The 27,428-nt window shown below is 40.9% G+C and overlaps 1 protein-coding gene across 2 annotated transcripts in view; it reads right to left on the reverse strand.

Annotated features, from left to right (window-relative positions):
• Positions 1-27,428, reverse strand: part of LOC126267335 (nephrin-like) — a 747,526-nt gene that overhangs the window by 67,141 nt on the left and 652,957 nt on the right. Inside the window, exons 9-10 of one of the 2 annotated variants that reach the window (XM_049972441.1) lie at positions 21,037-21,196; positions 11,242-11,538 (exon numbers count right to left, since the gene is read on the reverse strand). In XM_049972441.1, the coding sequence (XP_049828398.1) occupies positions 11,242-11,538; positions 21,037-21,196 (457 nt within the window). The remainder of the gene's footprint in view (positions 1-11,241; positions 11,539-21,036; positions 21,197-27,428) is intronic. The other variant, XM_049972440.1, reaches the window with a different exon arrangement.

A 27,428-nucleotide genomic window follows, 5' to 3' on the forward strand; every position in this document is an offset into this window, starting at 1 on the left:
GTGAGCAGCAACACCATGAATTCCGAAAACAGTAACGTGTTAGTGTATCTGTAGTTCTGGTAGAAGCTTCAGATCGCCATACCATGTAGCCTACGTATGGCATTAGAAATCCGCACCCGATTGCTTAATTATGGTAGACTAATCCGGGATGGTTCCTGGACACGTTAAGTGGCCCTTGCTGAAATTAGTGGGCCCTGTACGTGCAATATAAAAGCTATTCTCGACTTTTGCGACCCCAGGCTTGGTATATGATATTACTTGACACAACTGCTTGTCTTAATTATCAGTAATAATTTAACATACTGAGCGAAAAATTACATTTTAAGTCACATGAAGTATCTATTCGGCGTTTTCCACAATTGCTTTCTTCTCCTACCGTGTATTTTATAAAACGTACACTGCCATAGAGTAACCCTTGTCGCTAATTCTCCCAAGAATGTGACACGAAATCACGCTACCTGATTATAGGCGAAGTAATTCTCTTCCCTTGTCAAAGGACACCAACAGCACGATATACTGCAAACAAAGAGGGTAGCATAACTCCATCTTATAACAATCACGTCAACGTCGCTTCTAAGAAGCCTCGATCCTTACATTTATTGGGATTTTATGTAGTAGCATGTACACGGTTCCTTTGCAGATTACTTCTTATTACTTTCCTGTTTCTGTGTACATACTTTAAAACTAATTTCAGATATTTTCTTTGGAAAGTCTGCCTCTCTGCACAGATCGTTTCATTTCGTTAAAGCTATGAAAGATGTTTTGATAGCAAAGTTAGAAGCAGAATATTCAAATATGCTAATACAACGGCGAGACAAAGAAGACCTGAAACTTTTTCAAATCCTTCTCCTATCTCTCCAAGATTTCAGCTAAACGAGAGAGGCCGATAAAGTCTCAAAGTCTACTGACGCAATTTATTTCAGTAGCAAATATCAGGTTCTTACTACTTTTGTGACAAGACCTTATTTCTCCATCGTAACCATAAACGTGATTCACATGGCGAGATTCTCACTACGACCACTGCCTGACAAAAGAGATGAAGCACCCAGAAGGGTAGGAGGAAACAAAATTTAATATCATGGGTTGAGAGATAATGTGGTGTTACAGAACTGATGATAATATCGAGTCACATTTACAAGGAATTTGGCAGTACGATCTTATACAGAGTGTTCAGAAACTGACCGAATAACTTATGAGGGTGTTGCAGGGTACTTTGCGTCTAGAAATAGTTACTCGGAAAAAATCTATACTTTCCAAGTCAATTAGCAGCGAAGTTAACCTATGAAGACGTTACGTGGGCGAGCTCAACCAGCCACCAAGAAATGGTATCTTCGTTTGGCCTCCTAAAACAAAGCATTACAAATGCTGGCCATGGGACAGTAGTAACGATCGAACCAGAGACACATTCTCGTGCGCTGTCCTCCACGCTATGAGAAAAGCTGACACTAATTGTATTCGGTGGGCCACCTGAATTTGCTCTTTAATGTCAATTCTAATTAGCTAGGAAACGGCGATTTTTAATAGTTATTTCTCTACCTTGCAGCACCCTTACCAATTTCTGTTCACTCTATGTATCTATGACTTTGCAGCCAATCTGGATGTATTAGTTATTTCAGAGCGGAAGGGTGCCGTAAAGCCGTTGTGTCCTTTCCTGACGCAGGCTGGCCATCAGCTGTTGTAGCTGGACCTTGATGTCCTATACAGTGACACTGGGAGTGAACTGACATCCGAGAGGTCCCATGCATGTTCAATTCGGGATAAATATGTAGACCAGGTTGGCCACGGGAGCAACTGAAAATCGCGGAAACAGTTAATAGAGACTATTACCATGTTTGGACGACCATTGCCCTGTTAAAAATATTGCACCAAGACGTTTTGACATGAGAGACAAACACATGGGTCGCACAATGTCTTTGGCTAACCACTGTGCCGTCGGAGTCCCACCTCTCACTACCACTTGTGAGAGTGGGTCATACTCGATTGGTCAATATATCATCAGGGCTACGAGTAATACTCGTACCAGAGTGACTCTCCAAACATGGGAGGAAAGTGACTTCACCTCAGGTCACCGCCACACTCGCCCACAGTGAAAACAATGTGACGCACCCCGGCAGGAGTCCATCGTTCCTTCTTGAGGCACCACACTAGAGGCAACCGTTAGTGTTATTAACGGTAGCCTACACATGAGATGGTGTCCATACTGTCGCTGCTAGTAGCATCCGACCATTGAGGCGGGATATCACAGAATTCTGTAGGGAGTCCAGTACCGATTTTCGGATGCCAGGCGCCATTGTGGTTGGTGCACAATACGGCGACCGTCGCTTGTGGTGGTAAGACTTGGTCGAGTGGAACCTTGATGGCGCATATGCATTCCCTCACGTTCCCATGCAGTTTGTGACAGACTAGTCACCTCCCAGTGCTCCACAAACCTCGACAACGCACGATTGCACCAGTCAGCCAAATGGAGATTCACGACAAGGACCTTTTCAAGCTAAGTCGGGTATTGATAGCAGGGTATTCGAGCCATTGGCGGGAATTACACACCTGATGTTGTTCATACCGCTTATAGACCTCTCCAGACATGGTAACAATACTAAACACAAACAGCAGTTATGCACTCTAGGATGCCGTTCTATTTTACCTGTCTCACAGAATAGTAATTCTAACTATTTACATATCGGCCGATAGCGTGTACGTGTACGAAGTTACATTTATATCCGATTGTAGCTATTGCTTCTTCTTTCCCACCAGTGAAGTTTAGTTCGGTGTGTCAAATCATTAATCAAAAACTCGCTTAGAATAGGTTATCTCAAATCATAAATGAAACATTGGTTGTGTGCATGTTATTTGGGACTCGCGGTGTACGTTTTATTCTATTGTGGTACAGGATGAAGACATATGACGAGATTTACTTGCTAAGTCGCCTTCTGTAAAGTGGATGACTCCACCGTTTTCCCAGATGACAGTTTTTTTTCCATCCCTCCGTCAGTAAAAACAGAAGCCTTATAGGATCTCTTTTTGTTCGTCTAGTGTCTGTCCGATTCTTAAGAACACTTTTCCTCAAGAACGGGTAGACATATCAACTTCAAATTTATGTGACGTACTGAGATGTGCGGTCACTTAGGAAGTAAAAACGTTTAAGCTTCTAACACTAAATACACAAAAGATACGACCATTTACGTCACTCGTAAACTTATTAACACCTGTATAGTAGGTCCCATTGACATATAATCATAAAACATAGCCAGAAGGAAAGTTTCACAGTATAAATGAATAAGCACAAGCAACTTGTTAATACGAAAGTTGTTATGCAATTATATTACATAAAAATGCCTTTTTAACATTATAAATTAATTTGTAATCATCCTCTGTCAAAAACTTTACAAGTAATTACATTGTACGCAGAGACAAAATGTAACTGGTAGCCATGTTTGGTAAGTTCATACGAATATTTTATTAAATCTTCTCTCTCTACATACAGTACACTTAAGTACCCTGCTCGCTACCTTTTGTATGTTTGGGCTAGTCTAATGAACTACTGTAGAGATCGTGGTACAGTCTTGGAATATCTTGTCAGCATCGATATCGATAACAGGCAAAAATCGTCGAGATTCTCACTTCCTTTGGTGGATGAGCTATCTAAATATGTAACTAAATTTGTAGGGAACCCATAGTGGGTAAATAATACTTGCGCTCACCAAATTTTATATTACCATCTTTGGTAATGCATTGTGTTAGAAAGCAAGGAATCATACCATTAGATTTTCAAGCGATCTCAAACAAGCATAGTGTCTTGAACTAGTGACACCTGACGAGAAATGGGGAAAACCATAACAACACCGACGATACGGTATTATTTAAATTTTCCTTGAGCTGTTCTTCAGAACATTTGTCTTTCCATATAAGGTGCTACTCCAGATGAACATCTGTTGTTCTGTTGCGAATTGCAAGCTTGGCGAGTTAGAGATTAATACGCCCTCCAAATAGATTAAAAATTTATCTCACTGAACACGTACTTGGTTCTTGGTGAAACTTTTAGGCGATATACGAGCAATGTGAAAGCTATTCTCGACTTTTGCGACACCAACTTCAATATTTCCTTTGCAGATTACTTGTTATTACTTTCCTTTTCCTATGTACATATTTTAAAGCTAATTTCAGATATTTTCTTTAGAAATTCCACTTCTCTACACAGATCATTTCATTTCGTTAAAGTATGAAAGATTTTTGATAGCAAAGTTAGAAGGAGAATATTCATATATGTTAACACAATGGCGAAATAAAGAAGACCTGAAACCTTTTCAAATCTTCCTCGTATCTCGCCAAGACACACACACACACACACACACACACACACACACACACACATATATATATATATATATATATATATATATACGCTGGGGCTCCTCACTTTATGCTTCCTTAGTCATAGCTCTAATAAAAATGTTACTTGTGAGAGCAATTTGATATGGATAAAAGTAAGAATAGTGCTGGCAAAAACATCAGTGTCATACATATATATAAAGCAAAATGTATGTTTGCATCTCAGGGACGTCATCACAAACCCCTTGGTACATTTCAACCAAATTCGGCCCAGAGACAGAACGCTTCACGAGTAGCAGCATCGTGAGGTTTGTAACATCCTATCTTCAACAGGAAAAGAGATAAAGTGTTTTATCCTGGCCCTGGAGTATAGACTGCTCTACACGACACACACATTCTGTGGAAATAGCATCAGTTACCAAGTCTATTTTGCCAAACAGGTACCACATTAAGGGAAAAACTGTTTTCAAATCCCTGACAGACTGTCTTGTATGACAGCTGAGTTGCAGGAGTAGTATCAACCTGCTTCAGATATCAGTATTTCAAATGCTACAGATGTGATGAGCATGGCTGGAGGTATGTTGAGATTGATAGAGGAATGGCTGGACAAAGAGAGGGTGTAGAAGTGGATGGATGGGGAGAGTATGTAAGGTGGAGGGGTCAGAGATGAGGAGGCACAAAGAGATGGACCGAATATGAAGAAACGTATAATATGAGAGAAGAGGGAGAAGAAGAGGGACACAGAGAGAGAGAGAGAGAGAGAGAGAGAGAGAGAGAGAGAGAGAGAGAGAGAGAGGGGGGGGGGGGTCACGGAGGAGGAGAGGATGGAAAGTAATACATAATTTATTAATGCTTTAGTTCATGTAGGCGATTTTCTGTTGAATTTAATAATCTTAGTTTTACTAGAGGAGGTATTCATGTTATTTTCAGATGCTGACAAATTAAGCTATGAACTGCTCTTTGAAGATTATTTTCATTTTCTTGCATTATTATTTGATTATATGTCTATAGCACAGTATTCACATATTTCTCATTGTCGTTCTCTATGCTAAACCTTGTTTCAAGGCCCTGACTTGGTCATCCATGTGGATGTTGAATGCAGCTGGGGACAGGTCACATAACTCCAAGTGGTGTAATTATTTGTTTTCATATGTTATCTCCATCTTCGATTGTAATTTTTGTCTCTTCGTAAGGAGTTTTAAGAGAGGTAATTAGATGTATTTGGGGTGTCTTTCTTCCATAACCCATCAGAACAGGTGTCAATATAATTTCGTTAAAGTCTTTACCATAACATAAAAAGGCTCTGAGAAAACTTGATTCCTTTTGTGTACAAGTTGTTTTAGACTAAAGAAACGGAGAGTTCAGCATCGTTCTATGCTAAATTACATCAATTATCCTAAAAGGATTGTTGAGATGGCGCAGTTTATTATTTAATGTAGTGTTATAGACGTTATAGCATATGTTAATGAGGCTGTCTACAGATGTATACGTCGGTTATGTTGCCTTTCTTGAATATGGAGAATATTTTTGCCAAATCACACCCATTAGATTACTTAACTGCAGCTGAATATATACACTCCTGGAAATTGAAATAAGAACACCGTGAATTCAATGTCCCAGGAAGGGGAAACTTTATTGACACATTCCTGGGGTCAGATACATCACATGATCACACTGACAGAACCACAGGCACATAGACACAGGCAACAGAGCATGCACAATGTCGGCACTAGTACAGTGTATATCCACCTTTCGCAGCAATGCAGGCTGCTGTTCTCCCATGGAGACGATCGTAGAGATGCTGGATGTAGTCCTGTGGAGCGGCTTGCCATGCCATTTCCACCTGGCGCCTCAGTTGGACCAGCGTTCGTGCTGGACGTGCAGACTGCGTGAGACGACGCTTCATCCAGTCCCAAACATGCTCAATGGGGGACAGATCCGGAGATCTTGCTGGCCAGGGTAGTTGACTTACACCTTCTAGAGCACGTTGGGTGGCACGGGATACATGCGGACGTGCATTATCCTGTTGGAACAGCAAGTTCCCTTGCCGGTCTAGGAATGGTAGAACGATGGGTTCGATGACGGTTTGGATGTACCGTGCACTATTCAGTGTCCCCTCGACTATCACCAGAGGTGTACGGCCAGTGTAGGAGATCGCTCCCCACACCATGATGCCGGGTGTTGGCCCTGTGTGCCTCAGTCGTATGCAGTCCTGATTGTGGCGCTCACCTGCACGACGCCAAACACGCATACGACCATCATTGGCACCAAGGCAGAAGCGACTCTCATCGATGAAGACGACACGTCTCCATTCGTCCCTCCATTCACGCCTGTCGCGACACCACTGGAGGCGGGCTGCACGATGTTGGGGCGTGAGCGGAAGACGGCCTAACGGTGTGCGGGACCGTAGCCCAGCTTCATGGAGACGGTTGCGAATGGTCCTCGCCGATACCCCAGGAGATACAGTGTCCCTAATTTGCTGGGAAGTGGCGGTGCGGTCCCCTACGGCACTGCGTAGGATCCTACGGTCTTGGAGCGCATCCGTGCGTCGCTGCGGTCCGGTCGCAGGTCGACGGCACGTGCACCTTCCGCCGACCACTGGCGACAACATCGATGTACTGTGGTGACCTCACGCCCCACGTGTTGAGCAATTCGGCGGTACGTCCACCCGGCCTCCCGCATGCTCACTATACGCCCTCGCTCAAAGTCCGTCAACTGCACATACGGTTCACGTCCACGCTACCAGTGTTAAAGACTGTGATGGAGCTCCGTATGCCACGGCAAACTGGCTGACACTGACGGGGCCGGTGCACAAATGCTGCGCAGGTAGCGCCATTCGACGGCCAACACCGCGGTTACTGGTGTGTCCGCTGTGCCGTGCGTGTGATCATTGCTTGTACAGCCCTCTCGCAGTGTCCGGAGCAAGTATGGTGGGTCTGACACACCGGTGTCAATGTGTTCTTTTTTCCATTTCCAGGAGTGTACTAATGAGATTTAGCACATACTCCTTCAGTTACAGGCTTCCATATTACAGCAATTCGACAATTATTACGTCTGTATTTGTTGCTTTCCTGTTCGTCAACATTTTTATTGCCAAATATTATTCACTGCAAGGCCTTACTGCATTGGCTACACTATATCCCCTTAGTTCACCAAACTCAAGCTTTATCGGATGGGGCAAGCACTTCAGTGGCTGATCGTCTGGACCTGCCATTTGCTCTTCGCAGGTGGGGTGCATTGAGCGCTTATGGCCAACTCAGGAGCTCCTTGGCTAGAACCCATGCCAGGCGAGCGCCGTCATGACCTCTCGTCTCTCCATACCTGCAACCGATGACGCATGTGGGGTGAGAGTTACACGGTGATCGAACAGTTGGCACCACTGGGCCTTCTGCAGCTTGTTCAGCCCGACTGTCAGACCTTATTCATCCAGTTATATGAGATCGGTGTTTCAATTGATTGCGCAAATGTCACCGAGCGGGATGGGTCACTGGTTAGCACACTGGACTCGTCGCATCTGGGACGACGATGGTTAAACCCGCGTCCAACCATCCAAATTAAGGTTTTCAGTGATTTCCCAAAATCTTTGGGACCGTCACTTTCCTTCTCCATCCTTCCGTAATCCGAGCTTGTGCTCCATCTCTAATGACCTAATTGTCCTCCTCCTCTCCCAATTTCACAACACTCCTCTGCTGCTGAACGTTCATCCCAGTGACTTTTACACTGATGTTCCAATCTTTTTAAATTTTTGTCTTTTAACTGGAAAAAGCTTTGTATTCTTTTCCATTTGCTTGAGAAACAGAAACTTGACTGCTCCAACACCACCAACAATAACAAGAACAGTAACAGTGACCATAATAACTAACTGGTGCCAAAATGGTTGTGTTAGTAACGGCAATAATATAAGCAGGGGAAGTATAGTTGTCTGGAGGCATACCTGAAATAATTGTAAATAAAAATATTAATGTTAACTTGTCCAAAATTTTAAACCTCTTCACCAATTGCTTACAAATTTTCACACAAGATTTCATTCGATTACATACATGTTTTATATACCTACTGGAGCGCCATATGATGTGTAAAATATATGTATTGTATACATAATAAATAAAAATATAATATTCATATGTAAGGAAGATTCAGCTTCTCCTACCTGTGGCGTTTTTGCAACCTGCAGTATCTTTGTAAATCATGTGAGATTTTCATTTCTCTTAATCGCTACACACGAACTATTAGTTCAACAGAAAACATAAGCAGAAACTTTTTGTGGGATATTTTATTTAAAACTTCATACTGGGATACGATTTTGTTGGAGGTCACAGTTTTCGAGTTATTCAAGAAAACCGCATTTGAAGGTCTGTTTTTCTTGGAGAGTTAGAACACTTCGGCCTCTAGCGAAACCATATTCCAGTACGGCATTCAACTACATTAAATTTCCGACATAAAGGTCACTTTCATTTTATCGTAAGACTAGAAGCTTGCGAATAGCGACCGAGAAAATTTGAAAACCTGGCGCGTGGCATATGAATATGTCGGGGTTGCATAAACCACACATTTAAAGGCACCTGAAGCGACCGGTATACAGGGTGGGCATTAATAAAACCGACAAACTGCAAGAACAGATATCTGCCTGGACAGGTAGTAAAAAGATGCTTTGGACATGGGCAGTACTCGATAACGAGAAAAAAATATTTTCAGAACGCAATACACAATTGTGTAGTTTACACGTTATGATGAAAGTCCAAAGTAGATTTCATGAGATTGTAGGTGTAACATTAGCAGCTAATTTACACGTTATAATGTCCCCACACAATGTAATGTAACTGTAATATTCCAGGTGTGAGTACCAGCGATGATGCGCTAACGTAATATGATATGACAACGCTCTTTGCTCTAACGACAACACTCTTTGCTGAAAAAAGAGGAGCCTCTATGTTTTTCTTGCAATTGTTGGAGATAAGTTTGCATATAGAAGTAATGTGAAGTGCAGAGATCAACATGTAATCGCGATTGTCAAGAATAAAAATTGAATTTGTGGACAATAGTAAGGTAAATATCTTTACGAACATTTACTCGATGCTGGATCCTAGGACCTTCATAAAAACTATTGATGTGTTTAGTAACACAGTGCGTAGTGATTTCTTCGCGAATTAACAATACTGGGCGAATCTGCTACTATCACGGTCCGAACGACGCGCAATACTTCGCCGTCAGCTTTTATATTCAAGACGTTCCCTAAGCGACTAGTTTCTTAGTCAGAAGATATCATACTGCCGTGTTTCCAGAAAAGGAAATCTTAGGCGACGGTGAATACTGTAGCCGCTAAGGGAGGCGGTGTCTTCATCGCGAGTTGCAAGTTTTCTCCGACTTTGCCTGGCTCCTCTTAGAAACTTCCGACCGCCATCTCATCCTGTACCTAACCCGTTCTCTCTTTACAGCAGCCACGAAGAAAACACATTCATTTACAGTCAATTTTTTCACAAATTTTTGTATCGGAGAGGTAAAAATTTTATAATGTATGCATCTTGGCAAAAAAATTCAAAAGAGAGTTTTTTTAATGCGCTACCTGTCTTAAGTTTGTTAAAGACAGAAGTCAAAGAGCAAGTTAATTAATTAATAATTTTTTTTTGCGTTGAAGAGGTTCATTTCACAGGTACAGATACATCTACATCCACATAAAGAAAAATGTTTATGTTGGTTTGCTCAAAATATTGAACCTCCAAAAGCTTTTCGCCCTTCCACATACGCCTCCCGTCTCCTATTGACCTCATTCCTTTCCCCCATCTGCTCCTATTCTTCCAACATATCCGCATACTCTACACCTCCCACGACCTAGATCCCCCTCACCCCCGGGTTGCTCCTCTCCCATCCAATCCCCACCCTATGCCACACCTTCACTGTTGTGTCCACCCTACCCTCCATATCCACACCGTTCATCTCCTATCCAAAGGTGGCTTCCGTCAACTGCCCCTCCCAGATGATGCCCTCTCTCCCTCTGTTTATCCCTCCTTTCCTCTGTCCTTTCGTTCAAATGGCTCTGAGCACTATGGGACTTAACATCTATGGTCATCAGTCCCCTAGAACTTAGAACTACTTAAACATAACTAATCTAAGGACATCACACAACACCCAGTCATCATGCCTCTGTCCTTTCCCCAGCCTCCCTCTTCCCCCCCTTCCATTCTGTTTTCTCCCCGCCTTACCTGTCTGAACTGCCTCTCTCGTCCCCCCCCCCCCCCCCCGCCCCACAAGTCCTTTTGTATTCCACTCCTCTGCCTTTCCCCACTCCCTGTCTGCCCAGCACCCCCCCCCCCCCCCTCCCTCTCTTGTGGGTCCTCGTCCTCCATCGACTCCTTTACCCTCTCTGCCCCACTTCGTATTTCCTCTCCTTCCCCCCGCCCCCTATTCTTTCTCATCATCTGTCCAGGTTCCCCCCGTCTGCCCTCAGCTGTGGTATGTCATATTTGTGCCAACTTTTTAATGCAATGTTCCAGTGAATGTTCAGTGTTGTTTGTCTTTCCAAAGTGTTGTGAACAAAAATCATGCTGTCGCTGGGTGTGAATTTTATATCTCTTCCGAAGAGAAAGCAGACTTTCGCCGTCTTTTTTAATTGTCTGTCTATTATTTTACCTGTCTGCTTCATATGTTTTTTATTAGCATCATCAACCCTTTGTTTGATCTTTTAAGTTCCAGGATTTTCCGCCATTTTATCATTTAAGTCACCGATTTTAGCACCTGCTTTTATTATTTGTTACCTTCATCTTTTTAAAACAAACTCTGTCGGCTGAAAAGCGGCGTACTAAGCTGTAAACGTGTGCTTTCTCTTTCCTTGCATTTCCGTTTAACCAGACTGAGCCACAGTAACAGTAACTAGTGATGGAAAAAATGTGTGAGGATACCTCACTTGCGACTACTGACCTGCGGGCACGACCTGGAAGACGCAGGGCGCGCGCTGCGTGCCGACGGCGTTCCTGGCGCGGCACAGCAGCTGGCCGTAGTCGGCCTCGGCGCGCGGCGTGTACAGCAGCAGGCTGCGGCCGCGCTCCACGGACCACGTGGCGGCCGGCAGCTCGCGCTCGTCCGCGCTGCCGTTGAAACTCCAGCTGAACGACAGCCCGTGGCTGGGGTTGGCGTCCACTTCGCACGACACGCGCACCGCCTCGCGCCGCGCCACGCCGTACGTCAGCTGCTGGTTCTCCGAGCACAGCGGTCGGTCTGCGCAGCAGGCCAGCAGCGGTAAGTTATGCGCGTAGCTCTTACAGATATTGTCTGCCAAACTATCGGGTGGTACACTTTTCAAGTAGCACGTTCCCCTCTGAAAGCGAAAGCAGTACCTCGACTTCTGAAGCAGAGTAAACAGATCTTTGCTCTGTTTCTCAATGGGCACAGAACCTAGGTCTGAAACTAAACCCCAAGAAATCTCAGGTCATTCTTATATCTCATCCAAAGTTAATCAGCCGGTACTTTCGCGAAACAGTCCCTCAAATACTCCTCAATAGTACCCAACTACCGTACCAAAAAAGTGTAAAGGACCTTGGAATAATCTTGGATGAACACCTAAACTGGGAAGAAGAAACAGTCACAGCTTGCCCGAAATCGCTCTCCTCTCTACATGAAATCCAAAAATTTAGAAAAATGTTTCCAACCAATGTTAAACAAAAATTAGTCCAAACACTAGTCTTGCCTAATCTTTACTACTGTGATGTAGCTCAACACGGCACAAATAGTGAAAATTCTAGATTCCTCGAGTTAGTGATGAATGCTTGCGTTAGATACGTGTGCAATATTCGGTTGTTTGATCATATAAGTCCTCCAAACTCCCAGCTAGGTTGGATACGCCGACATAAGGTACGCGATTTCCACGCGATGTGCTTACTTCATCGATTTCTTAGCCACTGGTGCCCTCAATACTTATCTTCTCACGTTAAACACCTATCATCATTCCACAACCTCAGTACCAGATCGAATACGTCTAGCATCTTGGCTGTACCTTTACATAACACAAAACCTTTCTCCGTGTATTCTCCATCTCAGCCGTACGACTACGAAACGCGCTCCCCTGTGATCTGCGTCTTATCCAGAACCACTCAATATTCAAGAGGGAACTCAAAACTTACATATTAGGGACGGTGTAGCCACCATTGTTGTGCCCCTCTCATCTCTTTCTTTATCCTCTCCATCATAGCTTCGAATTTTACCATTCTATTTCTCTTCCGCTAACCTAGCTACCTCTTCTAAATCTCTTTCACCCCATTCTATTGCCTTATGTCTCTGCTCGATGTGAATAACGCACAAGTTGCAAGAATATAACGAGAAAATTCCCAACTAGTAATAGGAGTGACATTCTTAAAGGAAAAAAATGTTTACTTTCAAATACATAGTCATTATTATTATTATTATTATTATTATTATTATTATTGACATAATTATTTTTGAGTGTTATAATTATCCTTGTACTATTGTTATAATCTCTATTTTTTCTTTAACAGTAATACTGTGTAACACGTGGTATGTCCATAATGTTCTGTACAAACTGAAATTCGTTCAATCTGAATATGCCTGGTTAGGTGTAAGAGAGGGCCTGAAGACCCTAATCTCACCACGTAAAATAAATGCATAAATAAATAAAATAAATAAACAGCTAAAACAAAGGGCTGTTTTCCGCAATAATAAATTGTTATCGTTCTTCAATCAGCATTTCAATTCATTCAATCAGGGAAGATAGAAGTTTCTTTTTGCGGTCTGCAAAATGACTTGCTCCACAGAAGAAAGAACTGAATGTGGAAGTATATATGAAAACAAGTTCGATTAAGGAAACTAGCCACATTTTAGACGTGAAGTATCAGAATAGAGGACTATCAGCAGAGAGAGAAATACAAAATCTGTATAAAAATTGGCTCACCTACGGATCTGGGGAAGATGTAAAACGACAAAGAATTCCTTCAATTCGCACACCAGAGGTTATTGCAGATATTCGCCGACGAATTATTCAGAGCATAAAGACGTTAACGTGTAAATTGATCCAAATGGTGTACGTAAAATTTTTGAAAGTATTCTGTGACTGCAGAACAGTGATGGGTATAAAATGCTAAAAATCATATAAGAACAGTCCAGATCGCGTTTTCACATTTTTAATTTTTTAGCATCCGGTTTCGGCCCTTTCCTGAGACCATCTCCATCTTTGGGCTTTTCCCCGCCACTAGCATCCGTAATGAGGGGGACAAGCCTGAAGGGGGTCTGAGCAAAGGGCCGAAAAATTCTGCCAACAAATAAAAAATCTGGAAACGTGATCGAGACTGTTTTTATTTGATTTTAAATGTTTGTAAATAGGAGTAATTACCAACTGATATTTAGAGGTATTAATGTTCAAAAATTTTCAGATGTGTGTGAAATCGTATTGGACTTAACTGATAAGGTCATCAGTCCCTAATCTTACACACTAGTTAACATAAATTATCCTAAGGACAAACACAGACAGCCATGCCTGAGGGAGGACTCGAACCTCCGCCGGGACCAGCCGCACAGTCCATGACTGCAGTGCCTCGGACCGCTGAGCTAATCCCGCGCGGCTAGATGTATCAATCCGAAGCCATATAGTGTGATGGTTGTGCAGTATTTACGGCAAGATGAGTGTCATAAACGTGTAGAATACCGCACGTGGCTTTAGAATAACATTAAAGACGGTTTGCTAGACTCTTTCCATTATTTCATTAGTGAATCACACAACACGAGGTACTGGGCAACATAGAAACCTAACGCTGTGTGTCAGCAACCACACCATGCTTTAAAAAATCGGAGTGTGGTCCGGTGTATCAGAAAAATACACCATTGGACCGATATTTGTTGACACTACCCTAAAGACGATTGCACGTATATATATTTTTGATATTTTTGTGGTCAACTTGCTGAATATGAAAGACAGTACCGGCTCTTCTAGCAAGATGAGCCTACTTGACAGGCGTCTGAGGTATCGCTGAAGGAGTCCATGACATCTTCATTGAGGGCGAACTGTCAGCTGACATTTAGTGCCACCACGTTCGCCGAATCTAACAGCAAGTGATTTCTTGCCTATGGGACACTTTAAGAGCAAGGTGTATGAAAAAAAAATCCACACATAATGCAGCAACTGAAAGCCAACATCAGCCGTGAAGTTATCGCTGTCGATATCCGATCTTTACGCCGCATGCATGTGAAAATGCTCAGACGTGCACAGCTGTGTACTGACGTTGCGGGGTGTCACTTTCAACATATTCTACAAATTATTTTTCAGTGTGTTTTCGATCGTACGTAAATGGTAAGTCCATTTAAGCTCACTGTTTCTGTAATTTCACTGCATTTTCTTTAGACCTACCCAGGCTACTTTTACCTACGCCATCCTTTATAAAGATTTCTCTAGCTTAAACAAAGCTAAACCAAAGATCATGATGGGCCACAAGCAATTAACTGCTATAGAAGGAGACACCGGTATAGTCACCGACAAAGAGGAAATTGTACATCTCATTCGCAACTTTTACAGACGACTTGTGACATTCCTCTTACTTTGGACAGTTTATTATTTCCTAAACTTTGCACTATAAGGGACTCTGCAGTAAGAAAGAATCTTTTAACCATTTCCTGTACTTGTGATTTATGGTACTATTATTACACACATGATCGAAGTTATATTTACATACGTATGCACTATAACAATGGCAGTGGAGCGATCGACAACCACTTACTGGTTGATGTGGCTAACTTTTACTTTAAGTTTTGCTTGTTCTAATTACACTGTTGACAAACCTCATCATTTAAAAATAAACATTCCAGTGATTGTTGACAAGCAACAAACTCATAGCTGCAGACATTTACCTGACGAAAATGGCTTCCTCTAAAGGACGTACGAAAGCAATACAAAAAGTACTACAACAGGTACTGGATGCAAGTTCAGATGACGACAGTGATACAGATATGTTTTCTGGTGATACTTCTGACATTACTAACGATGGACTGAGTGAACATCCGACGTAAACGAAGTGAATCTCTCTGAAAATGAAGACAATTTTGACATAGGTGATAAAAATGTAAACTCTGGTGACAGCGAAATGGTCGAAAAAATTATAGGAGAAAGGTAAATTGTGGAAAAAGTTATCTCCTCCTCAAAGTCGTTGCAGACAGCATGGTTACAGGTAAGCCAGAGTTGACAACTTACAGTGAAAACGTTTCAGACATATGTGAAACCATGAAACATTTTTTACTGGTGATATACTGAATGAAATTTGTCTCCAAACTAATTTTGAGGGCACTTCTAAACACCCAAGTTCGTTGAACGGTATTACTGCAGAGGAATTGATAGTATTTTGTGGATTGCGTATTCTTGCGAGTCTTATGAGAGTGAAGAAAGAATGAGTAGTAAATTCATGGCGCCGAGGTCAGTATTTACAGAAAATTGGGAAAGGACAGATTTGTTCAAATTTTAGATCTCCTTCGTTTTCATGATAAAATAACAAGACCTTAACCTAGAATGTCAGACACATCAGACAAAAATTTGACAGTGCAACCAGCAGATTTCAAATGAACAGTTGATTTGCATTTAGGGGAACATGTCCATTTTTCATGTTCATGAGAAGATAAACAAGCGAATATGGAATGAAAGTTTTGATTGCAGTAGACGCCAAAGCTTTCTACGCACACAGTATAGAAGTTTAAACAGTAAAAAAATAATGAGGAAAGAGAAAAGACCTAAAGTCTTCGTGAAACCAAGCATGTGATCAGTAATTTATATGGGACCGGCAGGGCCGTCAAAGCTAACAGTTGTTTTACATTCTGTGAGATAGGAGAGTTCCTTCTAGCACAGAATATGATGCTGGAAAGCACATTGCGGCATAAGAAAACAGAGTTCACAGAATTCCCATTCTGAAAAACAAACACAGGGTGGTACACGCTTCACTTACCAATGAATTAACGTTGGCGACTTATGCGCCAGCAAATGATAGAGCGGTACTACTTCTCTGATCCCAAGATCATTATGATTCAGGTGCTAAAGAAGCAAGTGACGCCAGGCCAGAAGTCAACATGAATTATAATGTTACCAAAAGTTGTGTTTATGTGCTCTACGACTTAGTGAGGGAATATACAGGCTAAAGATCCACCAGATGATGTTGCTAGTCTGAAAGCTTTCGTTCTCTGGACGACGAAAAATTCGTCAAGGAAAACGATAGATAGCAATCTAAACGTTACAGTGATAAAAGTAGCAGACAAAATAAAGACAATAAGTAATAGTGTTGTAGACAATGTAAACTTAGTGACGTTCAGAACAGAAAAAGGAGATAGGAAAGTAAAATTATCTTGAAAATACATGCACATGCAATTTTGTGTATAATGGCCCTTTGTTGTAATCAAGACAATGGTCTGTAATAAACAAATTATAAAAGTAAATTACCTTGAATTGAACTCTGATTGTACTCTGCTGCCTTCAGTCGAATCTTTGCTTGCAATTCTTTTCCGAGTTATGGATGTTGACGATAGGGTAATAAAAGATTTGAAGATTCTATTACTGGTAGCGAAACGTATTAGAGACAGCATTACAGTCTGTTATTGGACTTTTCTGTTTGCATTCCCTTCTAGGACACATGTGCCACTTAAGTGATTTGCTGCAAAACTTTTATTTCCCATTAGTTTTCTGTGTGAATGGTTATTGCTCCCTCCATATTTAGCGAATCCGTTCCCAAACTTTTTTTTTAAAAAAAAAAAAGGCAGTGGGGTTATTCTCCGGGTTAGTTTCGATTCCAGGTGTTTTGTACTTTAGTTTGTAAGCTATTGTATTAAGTAGAAACAGAAGTAAAAGTTCAAGCAACCAAGATCGCTATTGTAAGGTACCTATTGTGGCGACCGGTTTCAGCAAACTACGTTGCCGTCACCAGATCTATAAATCATAAATCAACATCTTGAAGCAGACTGGAATCAGATGTAAAGGGATCTAATACAACTTAACATAAATATAGATCATACCACTGAATATAACATACCTTCTGCAGTAGATTTCGCTTAATCTAGACCAAATGAATCATAGCATATAACGATATTTCATGAACATGGATACGACAGTATATCAACAAGCCAAGCATAAAATAACGTACAAGTGACAAAGTCGTTGTAGAGGCATACGACCATTACAATCACAAGAACAGAAAGGGCAAGATATAACAGTAACAGGATATTTCTCAAAGGCATTTCTGCTCTGCCCATCTTCAGATGACCAGGTGACAAATATATTTTTTTACAATATTGCAAAATTACACACAGCAGATTTTACCTAAAGATGTGTGCTCCTAACAGCCTGGTAAAGTGACTGGTGTCACCTAGCGCCGAGTAATTTTCTTAAGCGGTAACGGACGCCAGTCACTTCATTCGGCTGTTAGTAGCACATATGTTTGGGTGAAATCTTACTTTGCTTTGAGGAAATGCAAATCCTACGTCGGTTTTGCCGTTCTTCGACAACTTTGTCAAAGTTGTATGTTCACTTTGAATCAAAGGGTATTATTACGTTTTAAATGTCTTATTATAATATGGTGGTTTAGTGTAGGGGCTCCACTTATACGCGAGTGTAACATTGTAAAGAAACGTATTTGTCACCAAGTCATTTGAAGGTGGGCAGAGCCCGAAACGCGTAATGGGCAACAAAGGGTCCAGAAATACTCTGTGACTTATTTCGCAACCAACAGGCCACATTAAAGCCATTTCTATTCTTGTGAAGCATGAAACAACTGTTACATGAAAAACGTACGTATAAAACTGATTACACAAGCTTATTTTCGTACATTTCCACAATGAAGACTGAGATTCTCAGCCACCAGGTGGCAATGTGGTAGAACTTACTAAGAAAAATGCGACGTGTCATTTAAAATATGAAGAAAAACGAACGATCCAAGAACGTTACAGTACAGACATACAATAAATAAATAATCGAAATCAGAGTACGTTACCCTTACTTTGTTATAAACATTAAAAATTAATATTACGTAAAATTTAAAACCACTTTAAAAACAGAACTGGAAACACTATAGCTTCACTGTAATGTTTAATACACAATTAGTGAAGGCACTCATTGTACCTAAATGTCTAGCTACATGTTGGTAGCGTAGTTTCTGTATCTGGGATGAGGTGTATTTGGTTGTTTGTGAGTGGAGCACTTGATGTTTCCTTTGTAGTTTCTTCGTGTTTGCTTAACCACACCGAGGCAGCAAACACACTGTATGGTTGTCGAGGCTTTTTGCTCCCTGCATTTTATGATATTTGTATTTTTACTTTTTTGTGTAATACGAACATGGTATACGACTGACGTCACTACTTCGGTATTATATGACACACTTAAAGTACCGTGCTTCCTATTATTTTGTATACCATTAATTTATTATTATTATAAACAAGTAAAAGTAAGTTATTCTGGTTTGTATTATTTTTTTATTACATGTCTACGGTGTAAAATTCTTGGATCGTTGGTTTGTCTTTATGTTTTATATACCACGGCGTATGCTGCTTCTACCACAGTTGCTGCTTCTACCACAGTTTCACTTGGTGACTGCTTCTAACGTCTCTGATGTTTACTTGAGAATCTCAGAATTCTGATAACATACGGACATGAGCTTGTGTAATAAGTGTAATACTATTTAAATTATTGTACTGTGATCATAATCGAAAGTAAATGCAATGACATCTATACCTACATACATAGCCCGCAAGCCACCGTACGGTGCGCGACTTTGGGTACCCAGTAACAGCGCTAGTAATTTTCTTTCCTCTTCCACTCGCAAACAGAGCGAGGGGAATCGACGGTCTATATGCCTCCGTATGAGCCATAATTTCGCGTATCTTCTCTTCATAGTCCTTGCGTGAAATGTATGCTGGCGTCAGTAGGATCGTTCTGCAGTCAGCTTCAAATGCCGGTTCTCAAAGTTTTCGCAACAATATTGTTCGACAAGGACTTCGAGTTTTCTCCAGCGAGTCGCATTTGAGTTCCCCAAGCATCTCTGCAACACTTGAGTGTTGATCGAATCTACCGGCAACAAATCTAGCAACACACCTCGGAAATGCTTCAGTTTCCTTTAATCCGACATGGTAATGACTCCAAACACTCGAGCAGTACTCAAGAATAGGTCGGCTAGAGCACTATATGCGGCGTCCTTTGCAAATGAACTACACTTTCCCAAAATTCTCCCAAAAAAACCAAGTCGATCGTTCCCCTTTCCTCCGCGATCCTCACATTTTCGTCCCACTTCATATCGTTTAGCATTATTACATCAAGATATTTAAACGACGTTACTGTTGCAAGCAGCAGTTTTGCTGCATCCGAACATTACGGGTTTGGTTTTCCTACTCATCCGCATTAAATTACTTTTTTCCACATTTAGAGCTAGCTGCCATTCAACAAACGAACTAGAAATTTTGTGTTAGTCATTTTGCATCCTCATACAGCAACTCAACTTCGACACCTTCCCGCACACTTCTTCTCTGCTGGGCCCCCATCTTATACGAAGTCAATATGAACATATTGGAAGAACTGGACACATATGCACACACAAATAGATATCCGAATGACATTCTAAACGAATAAACGCACCTCAAACAAAAAAATTATCAGCATTCCTTTCCTGACATAATAGAAAAAGAAAAGGAGTGAACCCAACATGATAAACAAAAGCAACAGAAAACTTTAAATCAAAGATACACATAATGCACAATATCTCTGGTAATTTATATCTGTGACTACCTCGTGAACAGAAAGCATCGTTGAAACTATCTGTCATTTTAAAACTGTTAAAAGATAACACAAAATTTCTGTAGAAAATAAATACGTGACCTATGTTAACAATTTATTACATAAAAGAACTTACATCGCAAGGCTATTTATGGACGTCACTACACATACACCTAAATATAACATAAGATAATATCTCATTGTACTGTAGTGGAGACGTAGAATAAAATGATACGTACATATGCCGAAACAAGCTTGTCGTGAACTTATGTAATCAACAGCACCAGGTTATCCTCCATTCAGAAGCTGTTGCAATCAGCGACCATTATTTTGATTTGTAAATAATAGATTTCAGCTATCAGTCGTCCTTTGGAATTTTTTTGTCAGATCTAGAGGTCAGCTAGAAACTAGCCATTCTTAATGCACTACCATTTTTGGTCAATGCATGTAATGCCTGTTGATCGGGCTTTGTCCACAGTTCATTGAACAGTTCAGTGAACAGACCAACAGGCATTACATGCATTGACCAAAAATTATAGTACATTGAGAATGGCTAGTTTCTAGCTGAAATCTAGATCTACCAATAAAAATTTCAAAGGACGACTAATAGCTGAAATCTATTGTTTACAAATCTCCAACAGTTTTTTTCAAAAGTATAAAAAGTAAATAAGTGAATAAACGTGTTATGACAGTGTGACCTGTATGAAAATTACTCAAACCCACCACACCATTTCCCCCTTGTAATTTACACTGTTTCAGTTGGTGCTTTGTTGTCCTACCATACGCGAACATCCAGGGTTTTAAATTAGACATCAATACAACAAGAGAACACTAGCTCATAATAATCAAGCTGAGATTGCTACAACCTTGTACCCTTATGGTGGATGGGACACTTACTACTTGTGCCAACTGTTTCGGCTGATTATACGAGAGCCGAGAAACAGAACATCTGGTTGAAGATGGCACTGTTGTGTACTCACAGGTCACGTTGAGGTAGACGGGGTTGCTCTCACCGTCGCCCTCGTGGTTGCTGCCGACGCAGGTATAGATGCCGGCGCGATCGCGTGTCACAGCCTGCAGCACGAGGCTCTGGTTGGCCAGGATGGTTCCCGTGGAAGCGTTGTTGTGCAGCGGCTTGCCCTGCAAGGGAAGCACCGTATTGAAACTCGCTTTGTCTGGTGGAGTAATTACAGGAATAGAAATTTAAAACGATACCAGTGCTCCTTTCCACTATCTGATTTTGAAACAAGTTGCATTTGAGAAGTTGCATGGCGCTATTTGTCTAAAGATATCCTGTGTTTCGTAGACGAGACACAGAAAACAGTAGATGATTGGCGCTTAGGTCTATGGCACTTTCCTTGATTTCGAGAAGGCGTTCCATAGAGTAGTTCTCTGTCACCTACAGAACAAAATACAACGGCATGGGATGTCAGACTATCTTTGTGGTTAGATTTAAGAGTTTCTAGTTAACAGAATACAGTATGTTGGAAAGATATCTTCAGACGAAAAAGTACCTTTGTGCGTACCCAAGGAAGTGTTGTAGGGCCATTACTTTTCAAAAGATATTTATTGAATAACGGCAAAAGTTCCTAGAGGTTTATCCGGATGCTGATATTATACACAGATTAGGCGCAACGCTATAAAATTGTAGCGAAATACAAGAAGAACCTATAGTGGATCGAAGTTTGCTGCAGGGATTGGCAGCTGATCTAGAACGTAAACAAATATAAGACCCGCTACTGAATGATTGCACAACGGAAGACCGTAAAGAGGAAATTTTCTGACATCTCTGTCATTTGTCACATTAATAAAAAAATGATGTACCTTTCTTTCGTACAAAACTGATTTGTATCCTAAAACTTGTGGTGATATTCTGATAAAACAGAATAATGCTGCTTATAGTGTTGCTGAAAAAAAATCATACAAATTAGAAACTAAATACTTCATTAACAACATTCTAAAGGTCACTGCAGGAAAATGACTTTTTTTAAGTACCGATACGAATTTTTTAACAATTGATTCTTGGAAGGAGAAAACAGCAACCAATCATTCTTAATAATGCTAGGAATTTACACAAATAGCGTCCTTACAAGTTTCAAAGTGTCAGGTTCATCTTTACATCGTTTATATTGAAGTTGTTGTTTACATTAATTGTAGACATTCTTTCCAACAGCTAATTTCGGTACAAAACAGGTGACAACGATACCTGTGTAAATAAATAGCGTTATTAAGAGTGGAGGGTTGTCGTTTTCTTCTTTGCAAGAAGCAATTTTTGTTCTACGTAGTCACTGTCTCAAACACGTTAGTTTTACACAAAACTGCAGGACGAATGTTTTTGTTCCATGCCCCATTAATACTGAGATACGTTTTATCTATGATGATACTAGTACATAAATATACTAACTAATAGATCTGTATTCAGCAAACCGATGTCTGATAGCTTTTAAATTTTGGAACCCAAAAAGGAAGAATAACATGGCAGAAAGACCATGCGACATCAGCTACAGCATTTCGGAAAACTTTCACCATGGTTTTTCACCTGGATCATGTCTGGAGACATGCAGTAATATTCTGAGAGCACAACAGCACTAATAAGCCTTTGTGAAAACATGACACTTACAACGTTTTACATTTCCTCTCTTCAGGTGCCAGACCAATTATGGAAGCACTTAAATACAGTGAATATCTGCCTGTATGCGCACAAGGAATCTAGATACAAATTTATATGTACATGTGCATGTTCATATACATGTACATGTAAATTAAAATCAATTCTTTACAATGCCTTACAATTTGGCGCCCCTGTCGAAAGCTCATTAGTCTTAAGCCTTTACTGTGACGGCTAAAACATTCGATCTCAGAGAGATCCTGTGGCTACAGCTGGGATCGACAAGCACCCTAAAACGACTAAGCAAGGCAGGCTCACCGAGATGGAGGGCAGTGACTCTTACTGCCTTCACCTGCACTTTCTGTCCAAAATTTTAACACTGCATGATATTCCTGTGAATGCAGTTATAAAAAAATGTGGATCTCAATTTTCGTTCAATTGTAGTGGACTGAATCGATGTTTGGCATTGCTTCACTTACTTCTGGTGAACTGGAAGGATTTTCATCGACGATGGTATGTGCAGTATGCTCTTCATTGGTTTCCCCCAAAAACTTTCCTCTACAGCCAAGAGTACTGTTTCAGTCAGCAAACAACCCGCAGTGTTAAGAGTGGTGATTTTTTCCCTCCATTTCTTTAGCATGGATTTTTGATCGATTGTATTTCTATTGTTTGTATTTTACTGACTACCAAATTTCAATTAATACAGTACTATACTGCACCAGTCATTCCTTCTCTTGTTTCAGTGCTCGCAGCGTCCCTCCTATATAGAGTATCCTCCGACGTTCCGTATAACATGTAGCCTGTAGATCAATTTGCATGGTCCTTTTTTTCAAAATTTTGTTTTAATTTTGCTAGAGGCTCCATTACTGTCTTCTCTTTGTGAACTAACTCGGAAATCATGTTTTTACCTTACATATTTCCTCAAGAGGTCAAAACCTGCTCGTAAGGTCAGATTCGGTTGTATAGAAGATACTACTTCTCCGGAACAACAACGTAGAACCACAAATTTTATTGACTAGGCACATTACAAGAATTTCACTGCAAAAATTTCAAATAATAGTCTCACTCATTTCTCACTTTACACATTCGTATAGCTGCCTTATACTAAGACGGGCAGACAAATGAAAACCATGTGAAGACAGTAACTGAGTTTCGAATATGGGGCACACAAGTATGAAGCCACGACGCTAGTCATTGTGCTCTCACTTCGGCTGACGTTATCATGCCCTATACGCTAGTGTGAATATGTCTAAAACCTTAACCCTGATTTTCTCAGAAATGGTAGAGCATCCGCATATAAGTTGAGACACATGTTCGCTTATTTTAACACCTCTTCCACAGAGCAAAGTTTCTGGAAAATCGGGTTATATTACTTGGCGTGTTCTCGACCTAAGACAACAGAGAGTTCTGTGTTTCCTCGGTCGCTATATATACTGTTCACAGATAGTGCCGTAAAGAAATATTAACTTTTGTTGTAGTAATAAAAGCGTATACGAGCTTTCGTTTATTTATAGGAATATAACGAGCTAAACGCAGCTTGCTATCACACATCTTCGACAAAGGAAGGAAAAATACATACAGCAGAAGCTAATCACAAATAAACAGTTACGTGTGCGTTCATACTGCAGCAGCGATTAATATTTTGAACTAAGATGTAGATTAAAACCTTTCCCTTTGTGTTTTATGAAACAGATCATGTTAGGACCATTATCGCAGGCCAAAGTTCGTGGACTTCTTGGTTTGGTATACTGTACAGTCTATCTGTAACATAACTTCACTCTATTAATACATACATATACAACATTTATTCACATTTCATATACACAACATTTGAATTGTTGGCTGGGACAACTCCTCAATGAAGGACGTTATCCCAGAAATAAGTTAGTATGGTTCCACTTCTCTGCGTTCTGGAACTTTTCCTTCGTTCCAAGACGAATGACTAGAACGGGGCCGGCCGCGGTGGTCTCGCGGTTCTAGGCGCGCAGTCTGGAACCGTGCGCCTGCTACGGTCGCAGGTTCGAATCCTGCCTCGGGCATGGATGTGTGTGATGTCCTTAGGTTAGTTGGGTTTAAGTAGTTCTAAGTTCTAGGGGACTGATGACCACAGCTGTTAAGTCCCATAGTGCTCAGAGCCATTTGAACCATTTTTTTTTAACTAGAACGGGTAAAACCCTCCTATTTTTCCCCAGTTGGGATCCCCCAACTGCTCTGTTATCAACTTGTGTGCTAATAAGTGAAATAGGACCGCGACTCATTAATGATCTGGATCCCGAACAGCCAGCTCCACTCATTGGGAAAAAAGTATACTGTGAAACATGATATTCGTTGTGTTCCCCAATGATTTTAACCTTGTAGCGGGTGGTACATCAATACGACTGCGATAGCCAAAAACAAATTTATTTACGACATGTAGCATAACAAAACAAGTAACACGAACTTATTTAAAATCTTGAAAATTTTACCGGTGCTAATGTGTGTTTTAATAAGTTTGTATCCATCCCAAGTTCCGTTTTACACCGAAGTAAAGATTAGCAGCGAGAGGACAACCTTGTCGGCAACAAGGGAAACGAGGTAAATAAACAGTATGTCCCTGGTCGAACAGTAAGTTTTTCGGGAAGCAAACAGGTCTAGTAAACATAGACTATAAAACTGTATATGAAATGGGGGAATAGTAAGGAAAGGGATGTGTGGGAGACTTGGGACTTCCAGCCACACAGGGCATTGCTAAAATGCAATGGCGAAAGTTGAAAATTTGTGTCTGACTGGGACTCCGACCCGGATTAAACGCTTTTCCGTGAACAGTTGCCGTAACCGCTTTGGCCGTTCATCCACGGTCCCTGACCGACCCTAATTTCCAACTTATCGCACCCAGCACTGCAGCGTCCCTTATCAGTTACGCCCTACAGGCAAATTATTGATTTCGTACGAATTTGGATGATATTATTGCATCTGCACTGAAGCGAATGCCTTGGAGTTAACAGCTGTGAGCAATTGTTCGGCGGAAGAGATGTGTTTCGTATTAGCGAAGGTACGTACGTAGATTAGTTTAAAGATGTATGGGTTAGTACAAAGGATGTTGGAAGCGTTCTCTGTTCAACGGAATCATTTGAAATGGAGCACAAGACAAGACAGAAGAAGGTTAGAGAAGAATGCTGGCTATGTTGTTTTGAAATCAATTATACCTGCTTTTCACATAAATCTATTAAGAAAAAGCAGGGCAAAAATAAATATGAATGAGGGGTGGAAATCTAAACGCTCCTTCCGCATTCTAGCTCAGTGCCTCAGTCACTTCGTCAGCTCGTTCTGTTGGCCTTACAGTTCACTCGTTCCGACAAGCTGTCCTCTGAGGCCTGTCTGTATTATCATTGAATGTTAACATTTCCCAATAATGTGCGAAAGAACGGTCAGCGGCACTTTTAACTGCCTTAAATTCTCTGGCGAAATGTACGACCTCGGAGATTCAGCTCATCCTATTCTATCTGCTGACTGATTGTTTCTGATAGTATTTGCATTACGATGATGGAGCTTTATGGTTGCAGTTGATTATTATTCGACGGAGAGCTGTTTAGTGTATCCGTCGAATTTGTTGCTGAAAATTCTTTCTTGTTCAAGAGATCTTTCGATCATCTATTAAATTGTCTTAAGTTTAATATTAATGGAAATGAAATATTTATTGCATTTTATACTCTTGGCACCTGCATCTGTTGAAAGGCATCAAGCCACAAAGAATCCCGCCAGGAGCTGTTGAAGTTGTTGTTTATTGATATACAACAGGTTTCACCGCCTAAAGCCACATCATCTGGTGTAACCTATATGGTAAAGGGCAGTGTACACTGTCACCTCTTTTTAGATATTAAAATTAATGAAAAAATTGTAAAATAAACTCGCAGTGTTAAAGGTTCATAGGCATACCACTCTCTCCTAGACAAAATTTGCTGTTATTCAGTGAATTTTGTCAGTACTATGTCGAACGAAAGGTAACGAAGACCTTCTTTGTTCCTTTAGGACAAATTGCTGGCCGCAGTGACCGAGCGGTTCTAGGTTCTAGGTGCTTCAGTCTGGAAACGTGTCCAAGATATCTTTCGATCATCTATTAAATTGTCTTAAGTTTAATATTAATATAAATGAAATATTTATGGCATTTTATACTCTGGGCACCTGCATCTGTTGAAAGGCATCAAGCCACAAAGAATTCCGCCAGGAGCTGGTGAAGTTGTTGTTTATTGATAGACAACAGGTTTCACGGCCTAAAGCCGCATCATCTGGTGCAACCTATATGGTAAAGGGCAGTGTACACTGTCACCTCTTTGTAGATATTAAAATTAATGAAAAAATTGTAAAATAAACTCGCAGTGTTAAAGGTTCATAGGTATACCAATCTCTCCTAGACAAAATTTACTGTTATTCAGTGAATTTTGTCAGTACTATGTCGAACGAAAGGTAACGAAGACCTTCTCTGTTCCTTTAGGACAAATTGTTAGCCGCAGTGGCCGAGCGGTTCTAGGTGCTTCAGTCTGGAAACGCGCGACCGCTACGGTCGCAGGTTCCAATCGTGCCTCGGGTATGGATGTGTGTGATGTCCTTAGGTTACTTAGGTCTAAGTAGTTCTTAGTTCTAGAAGTTGAGACCCATAGTGCTTAGAGCTATTTCTAGTGGAATGAGGACCTCAGATGTTAAGTGTCATAGTGCTCAGAGACATAACCATTTACGATAAATTGGTGATAGGTCAAACGAGCAGTTACAGAGCCATGTTATAAAATT

The sequence above is a fragment of the Schistocerca gregaria genome, chromosome 4 (assembly GCF_023897955.1).
Source record: "Schistocerca gregaria isolate iqSchGreg1 chromosome 4, iqSchGreg1.2, whole genome shotgun sequence".
Classification (NCBI taxonomy): domain Eukaryota; kingdom Metazoa; phylum Arthropoda; class Insecta; order Orthoptera; family Acrididae; genus Schistocerca; species Schistocerca gregaria.